General features: G+C 42.9%; 1 protein-coding gene across 5 annotated transcripts in view; it reads right to left on the reverse strand.

Moving 5' to 3' along the window:
* Positions 1-17,101: 17,101 nt before the first annotated feature.
* Positions 17,102-21,589, reverse strand: part of HIVEP2 (HIVEP zinc finger 2) — a 125,352-nt gene continuing 120,864 nt past the window's right edge. For all 5 annotated transcript variants that reach the window (XM_052702625.1, XM_052702554.1, XM_052702705.1 and 2 more), the window contains one exon: positions 17,102-19,556. In XM_052702625.1, the coding sequence (XP_052558585.1) occupies positions 18,738-19,556 (819 nt within the window). In that variant the 3' untranslated portion in view covers positions 17,102-18,737. The remainder of the gene's footprint in view (positions 19,557-21,589) is intronic.

Here is a 21,589-nt window from a genome sequence, read left to right on the forward strand (position 1 = left end):
TTAGCCTGAGGGTTATGCTAGCTCCTGCAAGCCAAAGCCCAATCATAACAAGTGTCTTGGATTGTAATTACAGGATGATTTCCAGTGATACCAACTACCCATTTTGCCTCCGTGCATTTTTGAAGGCTAAAGGTTGTCTCCCTATTACAATGCCCTTGTGTCTATACTAAGAAAAAAAAAAAAAAAAAACCCACAACCTTTTAGTAAACAGATGCACTAATGAAAAGAAAATGTTACACATAAATGACGTGGATCAACTACAACTATGCTTGACACGGGAGAAGGGGAAAAGGGGCTTGCCAGGCCCAGAGCAGAGTGTGATGTTGGCCAGCAAGTTGAGCGCTTGAGCAACTGGCTGCTTTCTTCCTTTATGAGGGGAAGGGAGCAGTGAAATTTCACGTCTCTTTCCTCTTTTTTTTTTACCCTGGGAAGCTGAAACCAGTTCAAATTCCTCCCACAGCTCTCCTCCACCACCACACTGAATTAAACCTTCTTTCTTCAAAAACAATGCCCGATACTCCCTCAGCTCCTTCCTGCACCCTTCAGCTGATGAAGTAGCTAGCTCAGTGAGACACTTGAACAGGAGCTTAGAGTTAAATACAGTTATGTGCTTGACTGGATCAGGGCTATCCTTTGGCATGTTTGGGAAAAACATGCTTTTTGAAAGTGACTTTTCAGGGATTTAGGATGCTCTTCTGACTGCGTTCCTTCACAGTTCCCTAGTACAGAGCTAGAAACTCCAGATCCTTTAAAATATTGTCATTAGGTTAATTTGTTTTGCTTCCAAAACCAAATCATGGTGAAGTTATATTTCAAGAAACAAGTAAAGTGGCAGAGACATATTTACATTCCGATTTACACAGGAATTAATTGTGGGTAATATAATAAAATCAAGACAGCAATAATAAATTAATGCAGAGTTAGGGGAAAAAAGATATAAATATAACTGCACTGCTGAAACAATTTGATGTATGTTTTCTGGTCAGGATGAAACTTGAGCCAAATTTCAGGAAAGCAATCATTTCCATTGACAATAACATCTATTGCTATGATTATGCAAATATTTGATAAATACCCTACAGAAGGATTACAAGAAAGGCAATATTTTACTTACAAAAAGCCATACTGAACCTAGGACACAATAGAGGATAATGAATGAGCATATCACAGAGTAATTTATCTTAGTTGTATTCTAAGTATTTTCCATGTGTTCTAAGAATTATTATTTTTTCAAGAACTCACCACATGCACTCTGGTATCCATAGTTTACATAAGTTAAGTTTTTTTAAAAAATCCAAGCTATAAGAAAAAAATTTAACAAATGAAAATAATAGTAGAGTCTAGAAAGTGGAAAGTTGCAAGAAAATTTTGTTAAGGAGTTTGGTCAGATGTTAGAAACACATCCGACAAGATGCTTTCAGCCCATTTAGATGTTGTGGAATGCATCTCTCTCTTCAACAACGTAACTGTTGACAAGCTGCCAAAAGTCTGAATTGCAAATCCTCCAACCATGAATAAATCAAAGGAAATTCCAAGATATAAGTAAGGCAGCTTAAATGACTTATTTTGCTATAGTAACTGCAAATTCTCTATGAAGATATATTGGATCTGCCACAACAAGTCAAATGTATTTAAGCCACCCTCAGTGGGTATTATGACTCTGCTGGTAAGGACATGTTGTATATAATCCAACTATGTCTGTGGGGCCCTGATCTGGCTCCTTCCAAAGTCAATGAATTTTTCTGGACTTAGTAAATTTATTGGAGTGTAATGGCCAGTAGGCTGCAGTGTTGATCTGGGAACACCACGTGCTTTTATTGCAGAGAGTATTTGGCTGGAGAAAATCTTTTCCAACTATGAAAGGGACCTTGAGGAGTGCACTCAAGGGAGGACATTAATTCTTATTGATCAGGCTCTATCGAGTCAACTTACCTCCCACCAATCCAGGCCCTGTTTTGGCCTGAACTGTTAGCAGTTTGGGCTGCATAGCTTGCTTCTAGTGGCTGAGCCAAGCCAAGTGTTTGTTGGGCATTGACTACTTTAGTTACAAAGAGAGTGAAAATCCCTGCTTTACCTATCAGGGAGGAAATAATCAGAAGATCCCTGTAACCTGTGTGAAGAAAGGGATATGTACGGTCCCAGAGGTGTGGTACTTGACCTTGCTGATCTTTCCCCATCCCATGGGATGCCAGAGGGCTAGAGTCAGTTGATCCCTCGGTTCTCTTAAACTCACTGAATAACTTAGGGTTCAAAATCATCTCCATATGTGATCTGATCAAGAACTTTATTACTCTTGGTTCCTTCCTGGACATACTTCCAATTATTTTGTAAGGTAGCAGGCTACTGACAGCAAATATTGATTACTTACTTCTGTCTCAAGCAAAGGCTTGCATACATTAAAAACTAATCAAAACAAAACAGAAGTATGATCCATTGATGATTCTATAAGATATGGCTGCACAAGGACAGCTCTTACTCTGCTCCTTTCCTTTAGCAGAAGCATCACCTGTCCTGTGCCAATGCTCTTTATGCTGTCTGCATCTTATGCAGTTGTTTATGTGAAGGCAAATCACTGAGTAACCACAACAAATTTAGTGTCACTGTTTGTTTGGTTTTTTTAACTAGGACAATGAAGGAGGCTGAAGAATAGTGTGATATTAGGCTACTTCTTCCTTTGAAGAAAACATCTTAATGTCTTTGAATTTTGTAGTTTTCTTATAGGTAATCATTTCTGAAATCTTCTCGCTCAATTTTTGAGAGTGTCAGTTTTCTTTTATAACATAACTTAAATGTTGGTATGGATCAAAAGTACTGTACAAGGCAGGTATAATCTATAACTTCTGAGAGCTTTGGTAGCTGAAATCTAAAATTTATCTCTAAACCTGTACTTTAAAACCAGATTCAACTGATGGTTTCTTTTTCTTTTTTCCAGCTTTTGCTGGTACACTATTGTAGTATATGATTTATCATGTTTTCTGTCTGCTTCAAGTTCTGCAGGGCCACTTTACTACGGCAAGCTGCCTACAAACTATCTGCTCAGACTGTTCGCATAAAAATACTCTTTTCTGACATTTATGACATAATAGCAAAGAAATCCAAACAGTTCCAAGGTCAACTACTACCCTAACTTTCCAGGGATTATTGCTCAAACTTTAGCTGTCCTTTTTCCAAGTTTCCTCAATGTCCACAGATTTGAAAAGCTGCACAGTTCTGCACCATATTCTGCACCTAAGACTAATTGAAGGCTTCTTTTGGTTCCCTTATTGTCCTGCACTGCTCTGCATGTCATTGCATGAAATGTTTGAGACAGCACTCTAATTCCAAGTGTTACTGCACTTCAATTCAAAAATTCCCATTTTAATGTGCCTTATGTGTCCCTTGCTTGCCCATTTTATTGGCATACAATTCCCTAAAGTGGCTTAATAGTCTTCACTAAAATCTCACGCTAAATACAGTGTTTTTTGAAAGTCTGCAAATATATCACAGCCTAGTTTTACATCCTCCTTTCTTTCTTATTTATTAGACAGAAATCTGTACATTCATGACTATGATGGGCTGCTGTCCAACCAGTGGTTCCTGTCACTTTCACTGAGCTACTACATGGATTCATCAATGCATTGCTCACAGCACAGAGCCTCTCTCACTGTTTTCTTATCCCTTCTTCTCTGAAAGGTAGAATCTAGCTCATTACCTAGTAGCTGTTCAGAGTCTATTTATCCTGGAAATCCTTGCTAAAATAAAGGTGTGCTCTTTCATTTATGCACATGAATGTGTTCCCTCACTCTCTCCTAGAGTTACAAGTGTTATTACTTAGCCCCTTGGGACAGAATTTCCTGTGATGACAAGAATCTCACCCCTCAGAGGAGGCCAAAACTACATGTAATTGTTTGAAGTTGAGCGTATCTGGTGCGCACATCAGTCTCACCATGTCCAGAGCTGTTGCAACATCTGGTGCACTGCACCTTGTCAGTCACCCAAGAGATCAAGTCAGCTGCAATACTGAATCACTACGTGTCTTCAGCCTTCAGGGGATAAGCAAGAGTCCAGATACTTTATCTGTCTCAGAGCAAACTGAACAAATTCCTGAGGAGCAGATCCTCACTCTGGCGCTATTTCCTTAGGGCTAAGATCCGCAGAATAACTACTTGTTCCTGAGGTCCAGTGCTTCAGTTTTTCAGAGTTGTAGAGGATAAGCAAAACCTTGGGTATTAAGCCCTCGGGAACACAGTTAATAGATGATACCCTAAAATGTGAAAAACAAGAAGATGCATACACATAAGTTTTCTTGTGTTTTTTTTTTTCTTCCAGCTTCAATTGAATTTCAAGGACAAACATCTTCATGGACCAGCTTTTATCCCTTGCCCCTTGGTTCATCTGCTCTCTTGGGCATTCTTGGTAATTCACATGCATTCAAGAGTTCTGGGAGTTCCCTATCTAAAGGATTTCATCCTGCAGTCTGTTCCTCAGCTGAATAAACAGATTAATGTTTAGAATGATTCAAGAGGGTACATTCTCCAAGCCCTGTCAGATCAGATCTGATCCACCCTATCTGATGACGACAGTACCCTTGCCAGGTGACAGCATTGCCAAACTCAGTTATGCACTCAACAACCAGTTTGACTTGATGGAAGACAGCTTATTGCACAGAATGGGTGCATTGCAATTGTATCGCTGATTATCACTTCAAGGTCAGTGCCAGGTCCTCATAGGAACGTTAGTCCAATTGAGAAGGCAAACATAAGGATCAGCCTTCTGATAAAATGGAGTTTTCTGTATCATACAAATGTACACAATCTATAAGCCATAAGCTTTTCTTAGACAGTTTCCTCAAAATACCACGTCTGCAATAGACACCAGCTGCCTCCAGCATGACAAAATATTACAGTGTTTATTCACTTGTATGTCTCAACTAATATATCCCACTTGCCTCACTGTAGTGCACTGGATATTAATGTGCCACAAATAAAGTGCAGAGAAGGATCCAGCAAAATAAATGTTCTGTACAATGAGGCAACCTATCCTCCCACAATATCAAGAAGCATTTAATAAGGGTGCAGTGAATTCTTTCTCTACACGTGCCACTGGTACTTTGGGGTATTGTTCTAAATTAATACATCTTCCCACTCAGAAAAAAAGAAAAAAAAATCTAGTTCCAACTCATTTTATATGTGCCCCCTTCTTTGTCAACTAAAATATCATAAAGAAAGGTTTGGACATTTGTTTCATTTTCAGCAGTTAACTTCTCTATCAGGAACTTTAAATATACCCAAAGATCTCCCAAAAACAACTCACCACAAATTAGAGGTTGATATGAGATGTTTGTGTCCCACAGGGGTCAGTGTTGCATCTGACCCTGTTTAACATCTTCATCAATGACATTCACAGTGGGTTCACCATCAGTGCACCATCAGCAAGTTTGCTGTTGATACCAACCCGTTGGGTGCAGTCAACATACCAGAGTGTGGTTAAGGTTGGATGCCATTCAGAAGGACTTAACAGGCTTGAGCATTGGGCCCAGGTGAACATCAGGAGGTTCAACAAATCCAAATGCAAAATTTTGCACATGGGTAGAGGCAGCCTTCGCTATCAGTACAAGCAGAAGGATGATAGAATTCAGCACAGCCTGCCAAAAAAGACCCATGAGTACTGACGGATGGTAAGCTGGACATGAGCCAACAATGTGCCCTTACAGCCCAGAAAGCCAACCATATCCTGGGCTGCACCTAAAGAAGTGTGGCCAGCAGGTCAAGGGAGGTGATCCTGCCCCTCTACTCTATACTGGTGAGGCCTATCACTATGTTCAGATGTGGAGTCCTAAGAATGGGAGAGACATAGATCTGTTGAAGAGTGTCCAGAGAAGGGCCACAAAAATGATTCATGGAATGGAAAGCCTCTCTTATGAGAACAGATTGAGAGCTGGGGCTATTCAACCTGGAGAAGAGAAGGCTCTGAGGTGACGTGATAGCAGTCTTTCAGTATCTAAAGGAGAGGTACAGGAAAGAAGACAGACCCTTTAGCAGAGTTGGTGGTGATAGAACAAAGGGAAGTGGCTTCTAACTTAAAGAGGGTAGATTTATGCTGGATATAAGGAAAAAGTCTATTAAAGTGAAGATGGTGATGCACTGGAACAAGTTGCCCAGAGTGGTAATGGATGCCCTGCCCCTGGAGACTTTCAAGGCAAGACTGGATCAGGCCCTGAGTTTTGTACTGTTTGCTGGGGAGCTAGGAGGAGGAGATCCTCCCAGCATTTCTGGTTTTGTTTTTGTTATTTGTTTCTTTTTAATTATAATAATCTCTCCCATATCCCTGTCCCATCCCTGAATCTTGGGAAGTTGATTTTTGCCCATTGTTCAGAGCTATCCTCTGGGCATTTGCAGCCTGAAGCTGATCTCCCCAGACCTCTCTGAAAGGCCTCCAGATTTGCATGTTGATGTGAACAAACACTCCAAAGCCTGGCATTTTTCTTGCACCTTATTGTCAGCTGCCAGCAAACTGTAAGTAGGCTAGTGCCAAAGGACAACCATGAAAAATTGTACCACTGAGGCAACAGGAATGTTCTTCATGATTTTTCCTCCACTGACTTTAAGTAACCCAGCTTTCAGCTTCACAGCCTGAGAAAAAATGCTTTCTCATTCAAACAATAAAATCCAATTTGCCCAGTCAGGCTGCCAGAGCTCCATAAGCCTGTGCAATTGTACCCTCCCTTCTCACCTCGCCCATCAGCAAGTTGCTCACTTCTCAGTGTGGGTGCTGAATTTTTCTGTGCCTACTCTGTATAACGTAGAGGATATTTTTGTGGGATTATTTTTGTACCATTTCTCATCCTAATGCCTCAGACTGCTCCGCAATCGTTCGAAAATTTAAGCTTTCTGTGACACTATGAGTTTCCAACATTAGGAGTTATGATAGCACCTATCATCACAGTATTATATTTAGTGGGATGGAAACAAATAGATTTTAAGTGACTTTCTGACACGGAAGGTCATGAGCATAAAACTCTATACAGTTAGCTGAAGCCACAGATAGCCTGAGGACAGATATATTTGGTCCACAAAAGTACAAATATGGTTTTGGCTGTCGTTAGTAAGTTTTTACCCACCTGAGAACCTCAGAAAGTCAAAGAAAAACTCAGCTCAAGGCAGCTCTTTTCACCAGCTGCTCATCAAAACCATGCACAGTTAAGAATCAAATCCTCTGCTGAGTTAAATTGAGATAGTTGTGTTGTAGGATTTCCAGTAGCAGATAGGAGTCACTCTGGAGGTCTGCTGACTGTTCCCAAGCCATCCACTGGCTCACATCTCCCCACTGGGCCAGGATGCATGCTCAGAGAGGAAATTTGACCTCCAGCATATAGTGAAGGGTTATCTAACTCAGAGTGTGGAAACAGCCATCAGGTTTCTTGTGCTATTGAAATAGGATTACCCATTCCACTGACACGAGTGTTGTCCTTGGAAAGATTCACTGTCTGAAACAATATCTTGGCCAAAAAGGCAGACAAAATCTCTGACTGAAAGAACTTACAAGTTAAGGCACAGATTGTACAATGATTTTGAATATGTTTCATCAATGAGGCCTCCGGGTGTGTAAATTTAAGGGCATGCCTTCAGCTTTGTAGGACCATCCCCCTCTGAAATTTCTCTCTGTGGGAGTTTTGAACAGAGACACAGTTTTTCCATCCTCCCAGCCTTTTCTTCTTATGGAGCATTCGAACACAAAAACTCCCACATCTTTTCCTGAGGTAGGAAGCATTTGTAGAGCATGCTGCAGAACTCAGTTTTTCCTTTACAATGAGCAAGGCAAGTAGGATTAATGCACAGAAAGTAAACCCTTTCCCCCAGGAATTGGGAGCTCCTTTTCTGGCACTCCCCATTCTGAGCAAGCACCAAGAATTAGTCACAAGTATGAACTCCTCAACCCCTAGCCCAACTGGGGTGCATTTAATGCCACATAGCATAGCCCTTATTAATGTTAATAAACACCCATTCAGTTAAGTAATCCCATTGATGTCATCAGCATGAGCAAGGATTGCAAAATCTAGCTGCCTTTAAGTAGCACTGTGTGCTATAGGAGTGGTTTTTTCAAACAGGCTTAAACTTTATCCATGTCTAGTCATCCAACCGAGCTCCGGGTTCCCCCACTAAGGCGATAGATTCTGATTCACTCCAGAGGCTGTTCAGTCTCCTGAGCTTTCTTCTACATTCCCAGAGGATTTATATGCATGCAACAACCAAAATAGCAATTCTCTCCTTAGCCTCAGTCTCTGGTACCACCTTCTCTGGTACCTCCACAGAATTACTGATAGCCATGTCTCCTCTATCATTAGAATCCTAGATGCCAGCAGAAGCAATGTGCGAAAGAAGGAAATAACATTTCCAACTCAGCTGCACTGAATTCCTAAAATGTGAAGGATTGTGTGTACAGAGTAATGCAAGGCCTGGGAGATAATGCTTGCCTGTACTTCAACTTTTCACTCTGATAAGGAGGAAGAAAACATACTGCCAAGTTATAAGCTGAGCCTGTTTCCTTTCTTCAGCTAAGCCAGGCTGTTCTTATGAGTAGCTTCCCAGTGTAGCTGAGAAAGAGCTTAAACAACAGAGAGAGACTGGAGTTGGTATGACTATGTGGCTGGACAATTTGGATGGGCTGTGGTCACAGAAAAGGACTACAAATGTATTTCCACTGAGAGGCAGGTGACACGCTAAGCTTTATGGATCAGACAGTGTGAGATCTGTAGGATCTGATAACTCCTTGGTTAATACAGTAGCCTTTTTCTAAATTAAAAAAACCCTGGCAAGAAGAGGGTAGTGGTTCAATCTATGCTTCAAGTGCTGAGCTTCCCAGCTGGAGGATATGAGCAGGGCCCTGGGCAGCTCTTCTACATCTTGCTGAAAGAAGCCACTGCATAAATCAGATGCCTCACAATATCTGCAAGAACTTTGCCAACAACCTGGCATGTTTCTGCCTGCAAGGATATGCAGCAGGGCTGAGCTGCATGATGTCCTAGACCATGTCAACGTTCTACATGCTACGGGTGCAAGGATTGAGGCAGGGAGGAGGCCTGATGCTGGGCAGTGCCTTCCTGGAAGATTACTCTGCCTTTGTGCCCTGGTATCCACCACTGGGCACGAGTGACTTAGAGCCCAACCTATTGACTGCTGTGGCTTACACTGTGCCTACACTGCTTGTACTGGTCAGTTTATGGCACTGTTTAAGTACCCAGTCATTTTATTCCACAGCACTTGAGAACATAAGATCATTTCTTTTGTGATGAGGTGTAGTTAGGATTTGCCTAGCAGAGAACTGCAGAGCATCTGTCTTACCTCTGTAAGAGGAGATTCGGTATGAGAAGGAAGAGGATCTTGAATTTCTGACAAAGTCCTTGACATCTTACCGGTAAACAGAGAGCAAAGGGCTGGAAGAATTAGGAGAGAGATAACAGGCACAGGGCTCTGACAGAAATAAAATGGTGTTTGGAGCTCAGGAGCCAAACTCCAAAAAAGTTATAGGCCTCTGAACTAAAGGCACATGTATGCTGTGGGTTCACAAGGCAGCAACGTCAGTAGCCTAAGGGGAAAGAGCAGGCAGCCTTACTAATGGTGAAGAAATACCCCAGTCTGCCCACACCCTCTGCAACTAACTGTTCCCATCCTCCTCTGTTTACCCGTTGCCTCACTACAGGTAGTTGGAGCTCTTGGCAGAAGATTGTCCCTTATTACTCCTCTACCCATGGCAGCTGGCATTTCTTTTGGCATCCAGTTCAACCTGTGCATCCACAAGTGGTCACATGCATGCCATGCTCACAGATACATGTAGGTGTGGTGATGAGGCATCCACCACAGAAGCTTCTTCCTGTACAAGGACAGGCTTCTGTCAGCCTATGTTTCCACAGGGCATAGAGAATCAAATGAAGGTCAGTCCTGCCTGTCAGTAGTGGCCCTGTGTGCCTAAAGGCCACCTGGGGTTGGCACCTGGGAGTCTCACATAGACTTACATTAAGACATATATTGAAACCAGGAGAGAAACTGGCATCTCTGGAAGTCCTGTTATAAGGAGTCAGAGAGATAAAACAGCTTGTGGAAGGTATTAACCATTGATAGGAGAAAAGTGGGTGGACCCATGCTATCTGAGGCCTCTGAAACACTCCCATGGTGGAAAAAAAATGCTCACTAATATGCACATGTACATTTTTCATGAGGTGGAAATATCAGAAATAACACTATCGGCATCTGCCTGAGGACAGTTGCTACCTTCTTACAGCTATATTTTTTTTGCATCTGGTTCCATTTATGACTCATACTTCCCAAACAAGCCATATGTTGCTGCAGAAGGCCTTTAACTTTGCTAGATTTGTATTGAGCTGTATTCCTGGCTGTCAGCCAAGTAAATGTAATAAAACCACTTTTTCCATCAAAAATAAAAAAGAAATCCCATTTGCAGTGAGATTTAATTAGCAGTCAGTAAGTCATTTTGGTGTTGAAAGCATGCACACTCATGTTTTGTTATAGCCTTATTTGCACCTTCAAACTCTATTGTAGCTTTTCAGTCGTTACAATACAGAAAGGTCTCCTCTCCCCCTTCCCCCCTCCCCCGCCTCCATCCCCTCATTCCTTTTGCTGCAGATTCTATAGCATTTGAAATACAAGGAATTTTTGGAAAATGTCACACCCTCTGTGTTCTTCTCTTTGGATGTGACATTTTACATTGCCTATTTAGAACATTGTGACACTGATGATTTTAACACCCTGAACACTGAGCTGACAACAGTAATTTCTGCTGAAATAGGCAGTCTATCAAGAAACTTGTGTATAAAATCAAGAGCTGGCATTCCATTAATGCACGCAGAATACAGATGACTAAATCATCGTCACTGCTGATGTTTCTGAAATGAACAGGCCAAAAGGGGGGGAAAAAGAATCTCTCCTTACCTTTTTAAAATAGTTTGGGAGTCACTTCTTCACAGCCCTTTTTAATTTAGTGAAAGTTTCAGGTAATGTGCATTGTGACAACACAGTTTTGGCTCCTGCCTCCTATTCCTCCAGGGCATGGGTAGCAATTTGGCACTACTGGCATTATTTTGAATCCCTTAATTTTAAGAAGAACAGCTAACCAAATCATCGGAGGGTTTAGATTGTACCCTTTCCTGGAAAATCAGACTGCGAGAGCCAGGAAACTTTGTGAGGTGAAGGGCACAGCATTTCCAAGTTCTCCTCACTGGGCACCAACTGGCCAGCAGAGCTGAAGAAGCACATCCTCTGCAAGCAGAGCCCACACCAGCCCTGATCCTGCTGAGCTCTGCCCATGAGGCTCCCCAAGCAGCGAGACCCACCCACTGCTTACCTGGCACAGGCTGAGCCAGCACACAGCTGCGTGGTAGCAGCTACAGAGAGCCCAGCCAACACTTAGGCTGCTTAAAGCAGCATTAAACTCTCCCTTGGATCTCAGCATGGAAATCCAGTGGGTTAGCGCAGGGCAGTGCTCTAGACAGTGGCTGATCCTTCTTTCTTGCAGTCTGGCGGTGATCCAGCACTGCAAAGAGTCAGCCAAGATGTTTGGTGGGATCCCACAGAGCAGGGGTAAGGCAGTGGAAGTGTTCTCCTCAGCTTTCCCTTCTGCCCATGCTAAGCAATGGAGCAGGCAGCCTCCTCCACCCCCCACCAGAGAAATCAGCAGGATCTGAATTCCTTCTGCTCGCAGTGAGATGATAGGAAATACAGATGGAAAAAACTATTAGGCTATTTAGCTCATCTTCTGCCAGAGAAAGACTGCTCCCTGAACCACACCGTGTCTTTGACTTTCTTCTTCTTTCTTTTTGTTAGAAGTCCCCTCTCTCCTGACTGTCCAAACAAAATTTCAAGATATGAGTCCAAAATATCTCTCTACACCAATCCCACATTGAACTACTAAACCATAATAAAGAAATATTAAATTGAGAGGAAAAAGAAACATTTTGTCAAAAAACTGGTCAAAGTCTCCACTTTATCATTTCCATTTTTCCTGGCAGTAAAAGGGAGTGAGCTCTTCGAGCCATGAAAATGTGCTCATTACTACATTCATTTTCTCCCTTCCCTTCCCTTCCCTTCCCTTCCCTTCCCTTCCCTTCCCTTCCCTTCCCTTCCCTTCCCTTCCCTTCCCTTCCCTTCCCTTCCCTTCCCTTCCCTTCCCTTCCCTGTCTTCCATTCTTCCTTCCTTTCCCCCTCTCTCCTTCTTAATAGGGATGTTGTGGTGAGAAGTAAGATTGTAAGAAGTAACAAATGGAGGTGAGGTGCCAGACGTCATTAAGAAGTTTTTAAGGGCCAGCTTTTCCAATGTGCCCAGAATCCAGCAGTTTCTGCTGAGAACAAGTGCTCAGCATATTTGAAAAATCTGACCACTTCATCTGAGTGCCTCTATGGAGCAGCCAAGTTTTTCAGAAAACCTGGCTGGTGAAATATTTGTTCTTTTGAAATACCTCATTGAAGATCACATGCATCTATTGAGGAATTAAGCACGCAGGCCATCCCCTAGGATTTGCAGACCAGGACATGCCCCTGCTCAGAGGGCCAATGCCAATATGCGCATGGAATTCGGGACACCAGCACTCAGAGTACAGAGAGCCCAGTTCCTGCCCAGCCCCCAGCCTCAGTAGAGTGGGGCTGAGCCGGGTGAAGACCTTTGCTGCTCCAGGAGCAGATGGGAAGGATAGAAGTTGAGCCGGCAACACGCCAAGTGCTCTGACGTCCCTGAAATGTTAGCAGCAAGATTTCTCATCACCTCATGGAAACAAGCCTTCAGAGACCAAATCTCCTGCTGTTAAAATGAATGTGGAAACTCCATTAGTTTCTATGGCATGGTGTCAGCCTCTTCTTATATATTCTGTTGGAAGGGAGGGAAAGGAAACTCTGTTCTCCAGCATGGGACCAAATCTGCCCCCACCTTGCTGGGTGTCTGTGGGGCACTGCATACCACCATACATATTCATAGTGCTTGCCTTGCTTAGCAATCCTCCTGTCAGTGAGGAGATGTCACTCACCAGGAAAGAATGCGAAAAGGCAGTTTATGTGGTAATATTGTTTTTGTTTTTGATCAAGCCTGCTGCTGCTGATCAAGCTCCCCTCCTCCTGTCAGCTTCAGAATGAATATTCATACAATGCAGAAAAACAAAGAAACCCACTAGAGCAGAAATTGTTTTCTGCTCTCACCAGCTGGCATCTCACTCTGCAAGCAGATGAGCTTGTGCAGGTTATTGGTGTGTTTGAATGGTCCTTGCAGTTTTACGTGTGCTGAGTCCCTTGTCTGCTCCAGAGGTGGCCTGATGCACCTCAGATGAGGAGCTTGCCTCTCACTTTTATGTGACTGGAGAGAATTATACAGCAATACACAGCACAACAGGAGGCCATTCCTCTTTCCTTCGACTGCAGGGAAAATGACACCAAGGCATGATGTCTAGTGAAGTGCCATCAGTGCCCGAGTACATCTTTATAGAGATACAGTGGCTCATGGTCACTGCAGAGGGCTGCTCCTGGCAAGGATCAATCCAGCCCAGCCTCCTTGGGGTGAATCTCAGGATCATCTTGTATAAAGGCAGAGACATTTATCTCTTGCTTAAATTCAGTCACATCTAGTGTATATCTATAAAACTTTGCACCCATGAACTGTATGTGCAGAACACTTCTATACTCACAACATGAAAGAAACACTTAAAATGTTTTTCTCCCCAAACACAATTATTTGGAGGAAAAAAACAGCTAAACAAACAAAGCCACGCAACAAATCAACTTCACATGTTTCATGTAGCCAAGTGTTCCACGAGATGTTTCCCACATTCCTAGTGTTCCAGGGTGTGCCTAATCCAGTTAAAAGCAGGTATACTAAAAATCACGCAAACACAAGTGACAGATGCACAGCATGTAAAACCCCAAAGCATAATCACAGAACAAGGCAAACTATCCAGCATTTTCATCTTAAATTGAGCTGCAGGCTCATGTTCAGAGCTCATGTTTAGCATATGTGATCTGTATATGAGAAAAGGGCAGGGGAACATCATCACAGTAATGTACTCAATTAGTATATAGACAGCTGATTTTTTTCATGCAGGCAGTTTAACTCAAAAAAGAAAAGACGTAGCTAAACTGCAATATATGATATGCTGTTTAGTCTCTTCATTGAATATCCTGCATTTACTTTAAGGACATTCTTCTGAGAATATTGATTGGAATTTTCATAGGTGGCTAAATGACTTTAAAGGATAAATCCCATTGGCTTGTTCCACTGTGTAAGCTACTAAATCAATAAGACTTGTTTTCCCTGAACCATTTAGGACAAAAAGCAGTAACAGAGTCAAGTTCTGTAGCATCTAACCTTTAGGGACTTGGTTCTCATTCTAAAGCCCAGAGCTGTGAGTCTGACATCTGGCCTTCTTCTATTGGAGGTTCTGCCACCTTGGAAAAGAGATGGGCACTAAGCAAGAAGCATGTTGGAAATAGCACTCTTCAAGCTGTTTTAGAAGGCTGCAGGCAGGGAAGCGCATGAGCTCATACCCTGTCCTTCAAAGCCTCTGCCACATCACTCTATTTATGAGACCTCCAGAAAACTCCCTCTTTCCCATGCAGGCTGCCACTTTATGTACACCTCTTGACACAGGTTTACTCCGGGGGATCACGCGCTGCAATCTTGCTGAGCCAATGACTCTTGAATTTCTTGCTTCACAATAACAGAATTTCAACAGGAAAGTAAAGGCTCTTCTACACCTTGTGTGGTACTTATCGCAGTCTCCCAGGGGAATGGTGTGTTACAGTTAGCAAGGGAGGGGTTTAAAGGCAGATTTTTTATTTTTAGATAGCCAGTTAGGGAGACCAATTAGGCTAATCTGAAGAGGTGGTGACTGCTTGCCATAAGTGTAATTTATCAGGGAGATGCATTTCGACACATGAGGTATTTTCAAAGACCCACTTCAGTAGGGCAGGTCCCTTTGGAGGATCTAGGCAGAGGGTGTATTTTCTGGGGCCCAGGCTCAATCTTGGACTGAAGTAGATCTAAGAAGTTCAGCTTGTGTCCAAACACAGAAGTCAAGGAAACAGCCTCGAGTAAGGAGGCACCTGGTAAGTTTGGGTGTCACTGGAGTTAAACGAGAGCAGTCTCCAGCATTCTTGGAGTGAAGTTTTTGTACCTAAGTAACTTGAATCCACTTCGGGCTTGACTAAGTTAATTGTGTCTTTTATTGGTGCTAAGTCTTACTCAGTGTGTCCTACAATGGGGAACTCCACACAAAGGTATTTAACATGTGTTAGAGTCAGAATGTGAAGTTTCATAAAATGATTGTGCAGGCAGCTACGTGAGACCAACATGCTTTCTGTTTTGCTGATGCAAATGGATGCTAAAGTGACTCTGGTGACAGTATTCTGTAAAAAAGGATTAAGAAGCACTTGCCAGAGCATCTGTATCTCCCTTGTGCTTTACTGAAGAGACATAAGGATCTTCATAGAAAATTATAATCTCCTTGAAAAATGTAATAGGTAATTATATTCCCAAGTTAGAAATTCCGTAACATATTGCATATAAAATTCCTCATTAGGCTCTGCAGTTTTCTGGAGTATGCTGTTCAATCCCTTATCTTCTCATCCCTTAGATAGCACTAACTTTTACATCAGAGATCTCAGAACTGCTCTTCTTGGTCCCATCTCTCTGTCACACATGAGCTAGCCATGGCAAACTAATGGCTGCTGAGGATGAGAAGTGGCTGTTGCTTAAACCAACTAACAGGTCACCTACCTGCAGTGGTACCAGCCGTGCTTGGGAACTCAGCCTCTGGAAACTGAGAGCATGTCACAGCACTCATGATGTTCCCATCAGACTTATGTACTCCCACCACAGCCAGTTTTTTGAGAAGCCTCTTCCCCAGGACCCTCAGAACAGCCACCAGTGCACATGGCCCCAACTGGGAGCTACCATAGCATTGAGCCCAAGCTTACAAGGTGTGATGACTCCACACTGCAGCACACAAATACAGCCCCACACCGTCACCCCCACTGGTGGCTCAGAGCAGGCAGAACACTCACAAAATACTCTGCAGTCAGTCCTGGGTGCTGTACCCACTGTGACAGCTCTGAAAACTGCTCATGCCTGTGAAAACATTTTTGGATGTATTTGCCTTTCTCCTCCACATCCCTTCTAGAGCATGGAAAGCGGTCACAATCAATGCTTAGGAGTTGCAGGAGAATGTTTTTTCAAAGCCCTATATAAACATTACTTCATTAAGAAAATAGAAGATTATAAATACCTGAGACCTCTTCAGGGTTGCTCCACTGTAACCCAAAAATATCACATGTAATTTCAGTGATATTTGTTCAATGATTATATTTTAAAAAATGCCCCAAGGCTGAAAAGCTGGATGGTAAATTGCAGCTGCAAATTAATTAAAATAATCAAACAAGCCAACAGTAACTCCCACAGTAAGGGAGTTGCTTATAAAGGCATTGTTAATGGATCATTTGCCATCAGGGAATTTGCTTGATTCCCTTTTAATAAGATATCTATGATTACCTGATTAGCTGATCACTGTGTGAAGCATTTTGTTCTTAATACAGTCATGCAGCCAAGGAGAAGTTTTTTATCAGATAGGGCATGTTTATTTAAAATGTGTAATTGGCTGCTTTATTTCTTTCTTTTTGTAAAGGAAGCACGATCCAACAAGCCACTGCCTCCAACATAAGCTGCTTCTCTTCTCAACAGCCTGATATGAGCCAGCTTTCTGGCATGCACTTATCTTGGCAGCCTTACCAAAATGATCTGAATAAAGGTAGGAACACGCTGATGGAGACGGGAAAGCAACCTTTAATGGTTACAACTGGTTGCAGCCCATTACAGTGTTCCGCTAGTCATATGCCATAGTTCTAGAATCATGACAGTGTACCAGCTGTGGTTCTGCCCCCACATGGTATTAATGGGGAAACAGACTGATAATATCTGATGCGGCCAGAACGTGATCCACACTTTTAGCTGCTACTCACACAGCTAAGGGTGCTCCTCATACAGGAAAGTAGCTCTTCTGAACAAAACTTTCCAGCAATGTGCTGGAACACCAATAAACCTGGAAAATGGAAAGAACACATGAAAACTAGACACCTTGTGCATGTAATTGTATATTTATTTCTTTTTAAAGAACACTCCTTAAATGTATTGTAAGTCAATATACAAACTTGGTTTCACAGAATTATAATTCACTAAATAGCACAAAATATAATCCGGATTGTTGGTTTCTTTTGTGTGTGTGTGTGAAAGTGTGTGTGAGTGAGTGTGTGCGCACAGGCACATGCTGCTGGTGGTAGTGGGAATCCACCACAAGCCCAGGCTCCTACCGACTTCCCTCTGGAACAAAGCTCACCCAGATGGAGACCCTGCTCTGGAAGACTGGGACTTTCTTGCCCATTAATCTGCTTCTTGAAGATGCCAGTGCCCTCTGCCTAGCTGGAAGTGCCCACCTGCTCCTCCATCTGCGGGACGGGGAGACTCCCTTCACGGGGAGTAACCAGCTGCTGGTGTTCAGGTGTGAGGAAATGTCTTCTGCTCCCCTCCGAGCTCACACGCTGGGGCACTTCTGCGTGACCCCTAACCTCCACGCTCAGCTTGGGCAGAGGCACGGCAGGCCCTCATAACCCAGGGACTGCTGTGGCTCTGTATGGCCCAGCTTCCAGCCCAGACCGGTGCGGCCATAGGGACCTCACAACCCTGCTTCTGGGGAGGGAGCAGCAGGCCGTGCCAGGTGTGACCACCCGCCTACCTGGGAGCCAGCGATGCCCCACCTGCGGGTGGGCTGTGCAGCCGGCACTGATGATGCACTTGTACGTATCTACATGGGGTGGAATGTTTTCCCATAGCTTTTAAAAGGAGCATCTAGATCAACATGTTCACATAAGACCAAATACTTTTAATATATTTATAACTGTTTTATAAAGCTTTGAAAAAACTCACAATAGCACATTGTTTTACTTTAATGCTTTACGGTACTATCAGTTTAAAATCACAATCAGCACTTAAGTTATAGTCAATCCAGCAAACAAGAGACAAAAAAAATTACAAGAGTTAAGAACTGACTGATACATCCTTTATCTTTTTTTTTTTTTAACTAATGCATAAGTGCAGAATAAGATAAGATACTCTAGTTTAAATATCTTGTTTTACAATATACATTTTGTTCTAATTACGCAACAGTAAATCCCATGCTTCACATAGAAAAGCAATCCACAACATTAAGAAAAAAATTTACAATTTATGAAACAAAGTAAATAAATATTAGTATTACAGAATCAGAGCTGTACATAAAAGCTGTTCAGTTTTAATCAATATAAAAATATGTTTTAGTGCAACCTCACATATATTGATGCTGTTTTGCTTTACATCATTTAGATCCAAGTGTCCAAAAAAGGAAAGAAATTACATTTATTACAAAGCAGATACACAAATTCTAAAATATGTACAAATTACTGCTAAAAAAATGCTTATAAGAATATAAGCAAAGTAAAGAAAAGGCACAAACATCTGTACAATTTAAAAGTACCAGACCCAATAAGAATTTCAAATTTAGTTTTGGTCAGGTTCATGATGACTTGTTATTTTATCTAATTCTTTTGATATAACAAAAGTATATATAATAGCAAACTACTGTAACTTAGAACAGGCATGCTGTAAAGTTGAATACTTCTTCTATCGCTAGAAAAAAAAGTGGGGTAAATGTATGGGTGAAAGTCTCCATGCATCTCAGATCAATGTGGCTTGCTCTTCTCAGACGACAAATCTTTTCTTTCCTGTGTGCTTGACGGGGGCTCGCTCCTGCTCTGAAAGCCCAGCTGTCGAATGTCCACAAAGCTCTTGCTGTAAAAGGTGGGATGGGCTAGTGCAGTCTGTGATGTACCAAAACTGTCCTGTTCATCACCGTGCAAGTCAGGATGGGTGGCTGAGGCACAGGCCTGGCCCGGCTCAGATCCACTAAAGTGTTTAATGCTAAAATGTGCACTTTCTGAGGGTTTCTGGTGAGGCTCAGAGGGCCTCTGTGGCTGCTCCGCCCCATGCAGAGCAGCTTCTTCTGTGGCGATTCGAAGGGAGGCTATGGCTTTCGTACAAGTCTGTATGTTCTCCTCCTGCTCCTTCTCCGTCGCTATTATACTGTCCTCGGAAGTGCTCTGTGTCAGCAACAGCAACGGGGAGGAGGATGTGCTGGGGGGAGCGGTGGGGTGCAAGCTGTGCGGAGAGGTACGCTTCTCGTGGTGCTTGGAAACACCGCGTGACTCTTGAGTGAGGGTTTCTGTCTGTCCTCTTTGCTTCTCCTCAGAGCCCTCCCTCTGCAGGGCCAGAGTGGACGGAGGATGTAAACCTGAAAGGGCTGCAGGTACTGAGTGGACCATCTGGATGCCCCCGATTGGCATCATGGGGATGGGTGCTCGGATCTGCTGCTGGGAGTGTAGTGGAAGGTGGCTGAAGACATAATCGCTCGGACCTTCAGGGAACAAGCTAGGCCTGTGGTGCTCCATAGCTCCTTTTTCTCCATACAAGCCGAAGTAAGGCCCCTGAGACAACCCCTTCCTCTGTAACAAAGAAACAACAGAAACATCAGCGCCACCGCTAGCAAAATTCTTGTCAAGCTGCCAAACCACCTGTCTGCTCTCCTCTGCAGTGTGGCCTCCTGTTCACGCAGCACCTTTCATCCAGATGGATCCCAAGGCGTTCGGAGAACTCCACTAATTACTTATCCAAACTACATAGGAGGTTTTGCTTAGCTCAGCCCTACAGGGCTCTTGCCTCTGAGGTGAAATGCAGCAGCTAGTTAAGTGTTCAGCAACACAATGCAGCAATTTAGGTCAGGAAGTGAAGAGTACTATATTCAACTGAAACTGCAGAGAGCATTTGGGGTAGATAGAGTTTCATTCTCCAGGACACATTTGGCCAGGACATCCATCTTACCCTCTGTTTTGGCAAATTGTGCAAATTATACTGGTGTTGGCAGCCTGCACTGGGTATTGGGGCTTTGCTGCAGAGAAATGCACACTGGAATGCTCCCTGTCTGCCATCAGTATTGGAAAATCCTTACTGCATGTACAAGCATTCTGTCTGCTAAAAGATTGTGCTCTGAAACCCCAGAGAAGGCATTTCGTTCCCCTACTTCCCACCCACCTCACTGACTAAAAAGGATGAGTATTTCCAGGGAAGTTCAAACACCTCTGTGCAAAGAACTCAAGTTCTTATGTCATTAACACAATGAAGCATCATTTTGGCCTATCTGTAGCATAAACAATAAATAATAACAAAAGAGCAGGCATTAACTGTGAGTGAAAGTGATAATTCTGTAGTGGGGACACTCACTCACTCTTAAGGGGACTGAGAAGAAGGAGGGATTTTGTAATGGGTAGTAAAAAATCACACTGTACTGAATTTTTCAGTGTCTTCCTACTAGTTTCTCTCTTGATAAAATGAATAGCCCCATCTTCACTCAGTATTAAACACATCTTGGGCTTATGGATTTCTCCTTTTTCATTCTTCTACATTTTATTTTCTGCTTGACGATTAAGTAGCATTTATTGTCAAACAGCGAAACAACGATGACACAAGTGCAGGATGACATTTTCATAATTGTACGTGGGATGTGGTCACAATATACAGGAACACCCTTAGGAAATTAAACAAAGAAAATTACCCATCTCTGCTCTGCAAATGGATCAAACACCTACTGGTCGCCCCAGAGCTGTGCCACCACCCCAAGTCCCTGTGCAGCAGCTGGGGACTGTGCTGCTACATGCCAGTGTGCCACAGTGGCAGCAATTCACTGCTGGGAAATCCTACTTTCCAAGGCATTAAGCAACCTCTTGATCCCATCCTGGGGAATGGGTTTAGGGGGCAATTAAAGATTCAGTTTCTGTGCTACCCAGCGGCTGAATCTGACTGTGCTCAGATGCTTTGTCCTGTTTAATATAAATCAACGCTGAGACAGGAAGGGTGACCCATAATCATCAGACTCAAACTTAAATGATGTTATTATTCTGAGAATAATCTAATTATGGGAATTTTCCTATTCAGAAAGTGAGACACTCAAGTCTCATAAAAGAGAAACTGCCATAAGAAAGCACAGTGACAGCACGCTGTACTGCTGAATGGGGAAAAATTTACAGAATAAACGAGTTGCCAAGCCACAAGACATAGTTCACCTACTCTGTCAGTTCTTCCTATCGCTAACCTCACCACTGCACAGTTGCTTGCCCCCTTTTTTTTTCCCATCTTTCCTCTGTCAACCCATTTCTCAGTCATGCCGTCCTCTTGGCTGTTTCCTAAACCATGACATTTATCATTAATGCATCTAATGTGAATCTGGGCCAAGAGAAATAGAGCAAAAGCAACCAAACGAAAAGGAGTGAAACTCGCAGAAGAACAAACCTAGTCACACTCAAATCTCTAATCGAGAAGGACACTGGCTTTGCATTGTACTCCGCCACGGTTTCAAAAGGAAGTAGGATGTCTGCCTGTCCTTGTCAGATAGAGGTGGCTAACATGATAGAAACTGCTACATGCCCCAACATCAGCGCTATCACCCAGTATATGTCTCTCATGCTTAATTTTTACATAGACA

Source organism: Tympanuchus pallidicinctus, unplaced genomic scaffold (assembly GCF_026119805.1).
Source record: "Tympanuchus pallidicinctus isolate F22 unplaced genomic scaffold, pur_lepc_1.0 scaffold1, whole genome shotgun sequence".
NCBI classification, from domain to species: domain Eukaryota; kingdom Metazoa; phylum Chordata; class Aves; order Galliformes; family Phasianidae; genus Tympanuchus; species Tympanuchus pallidicinctus.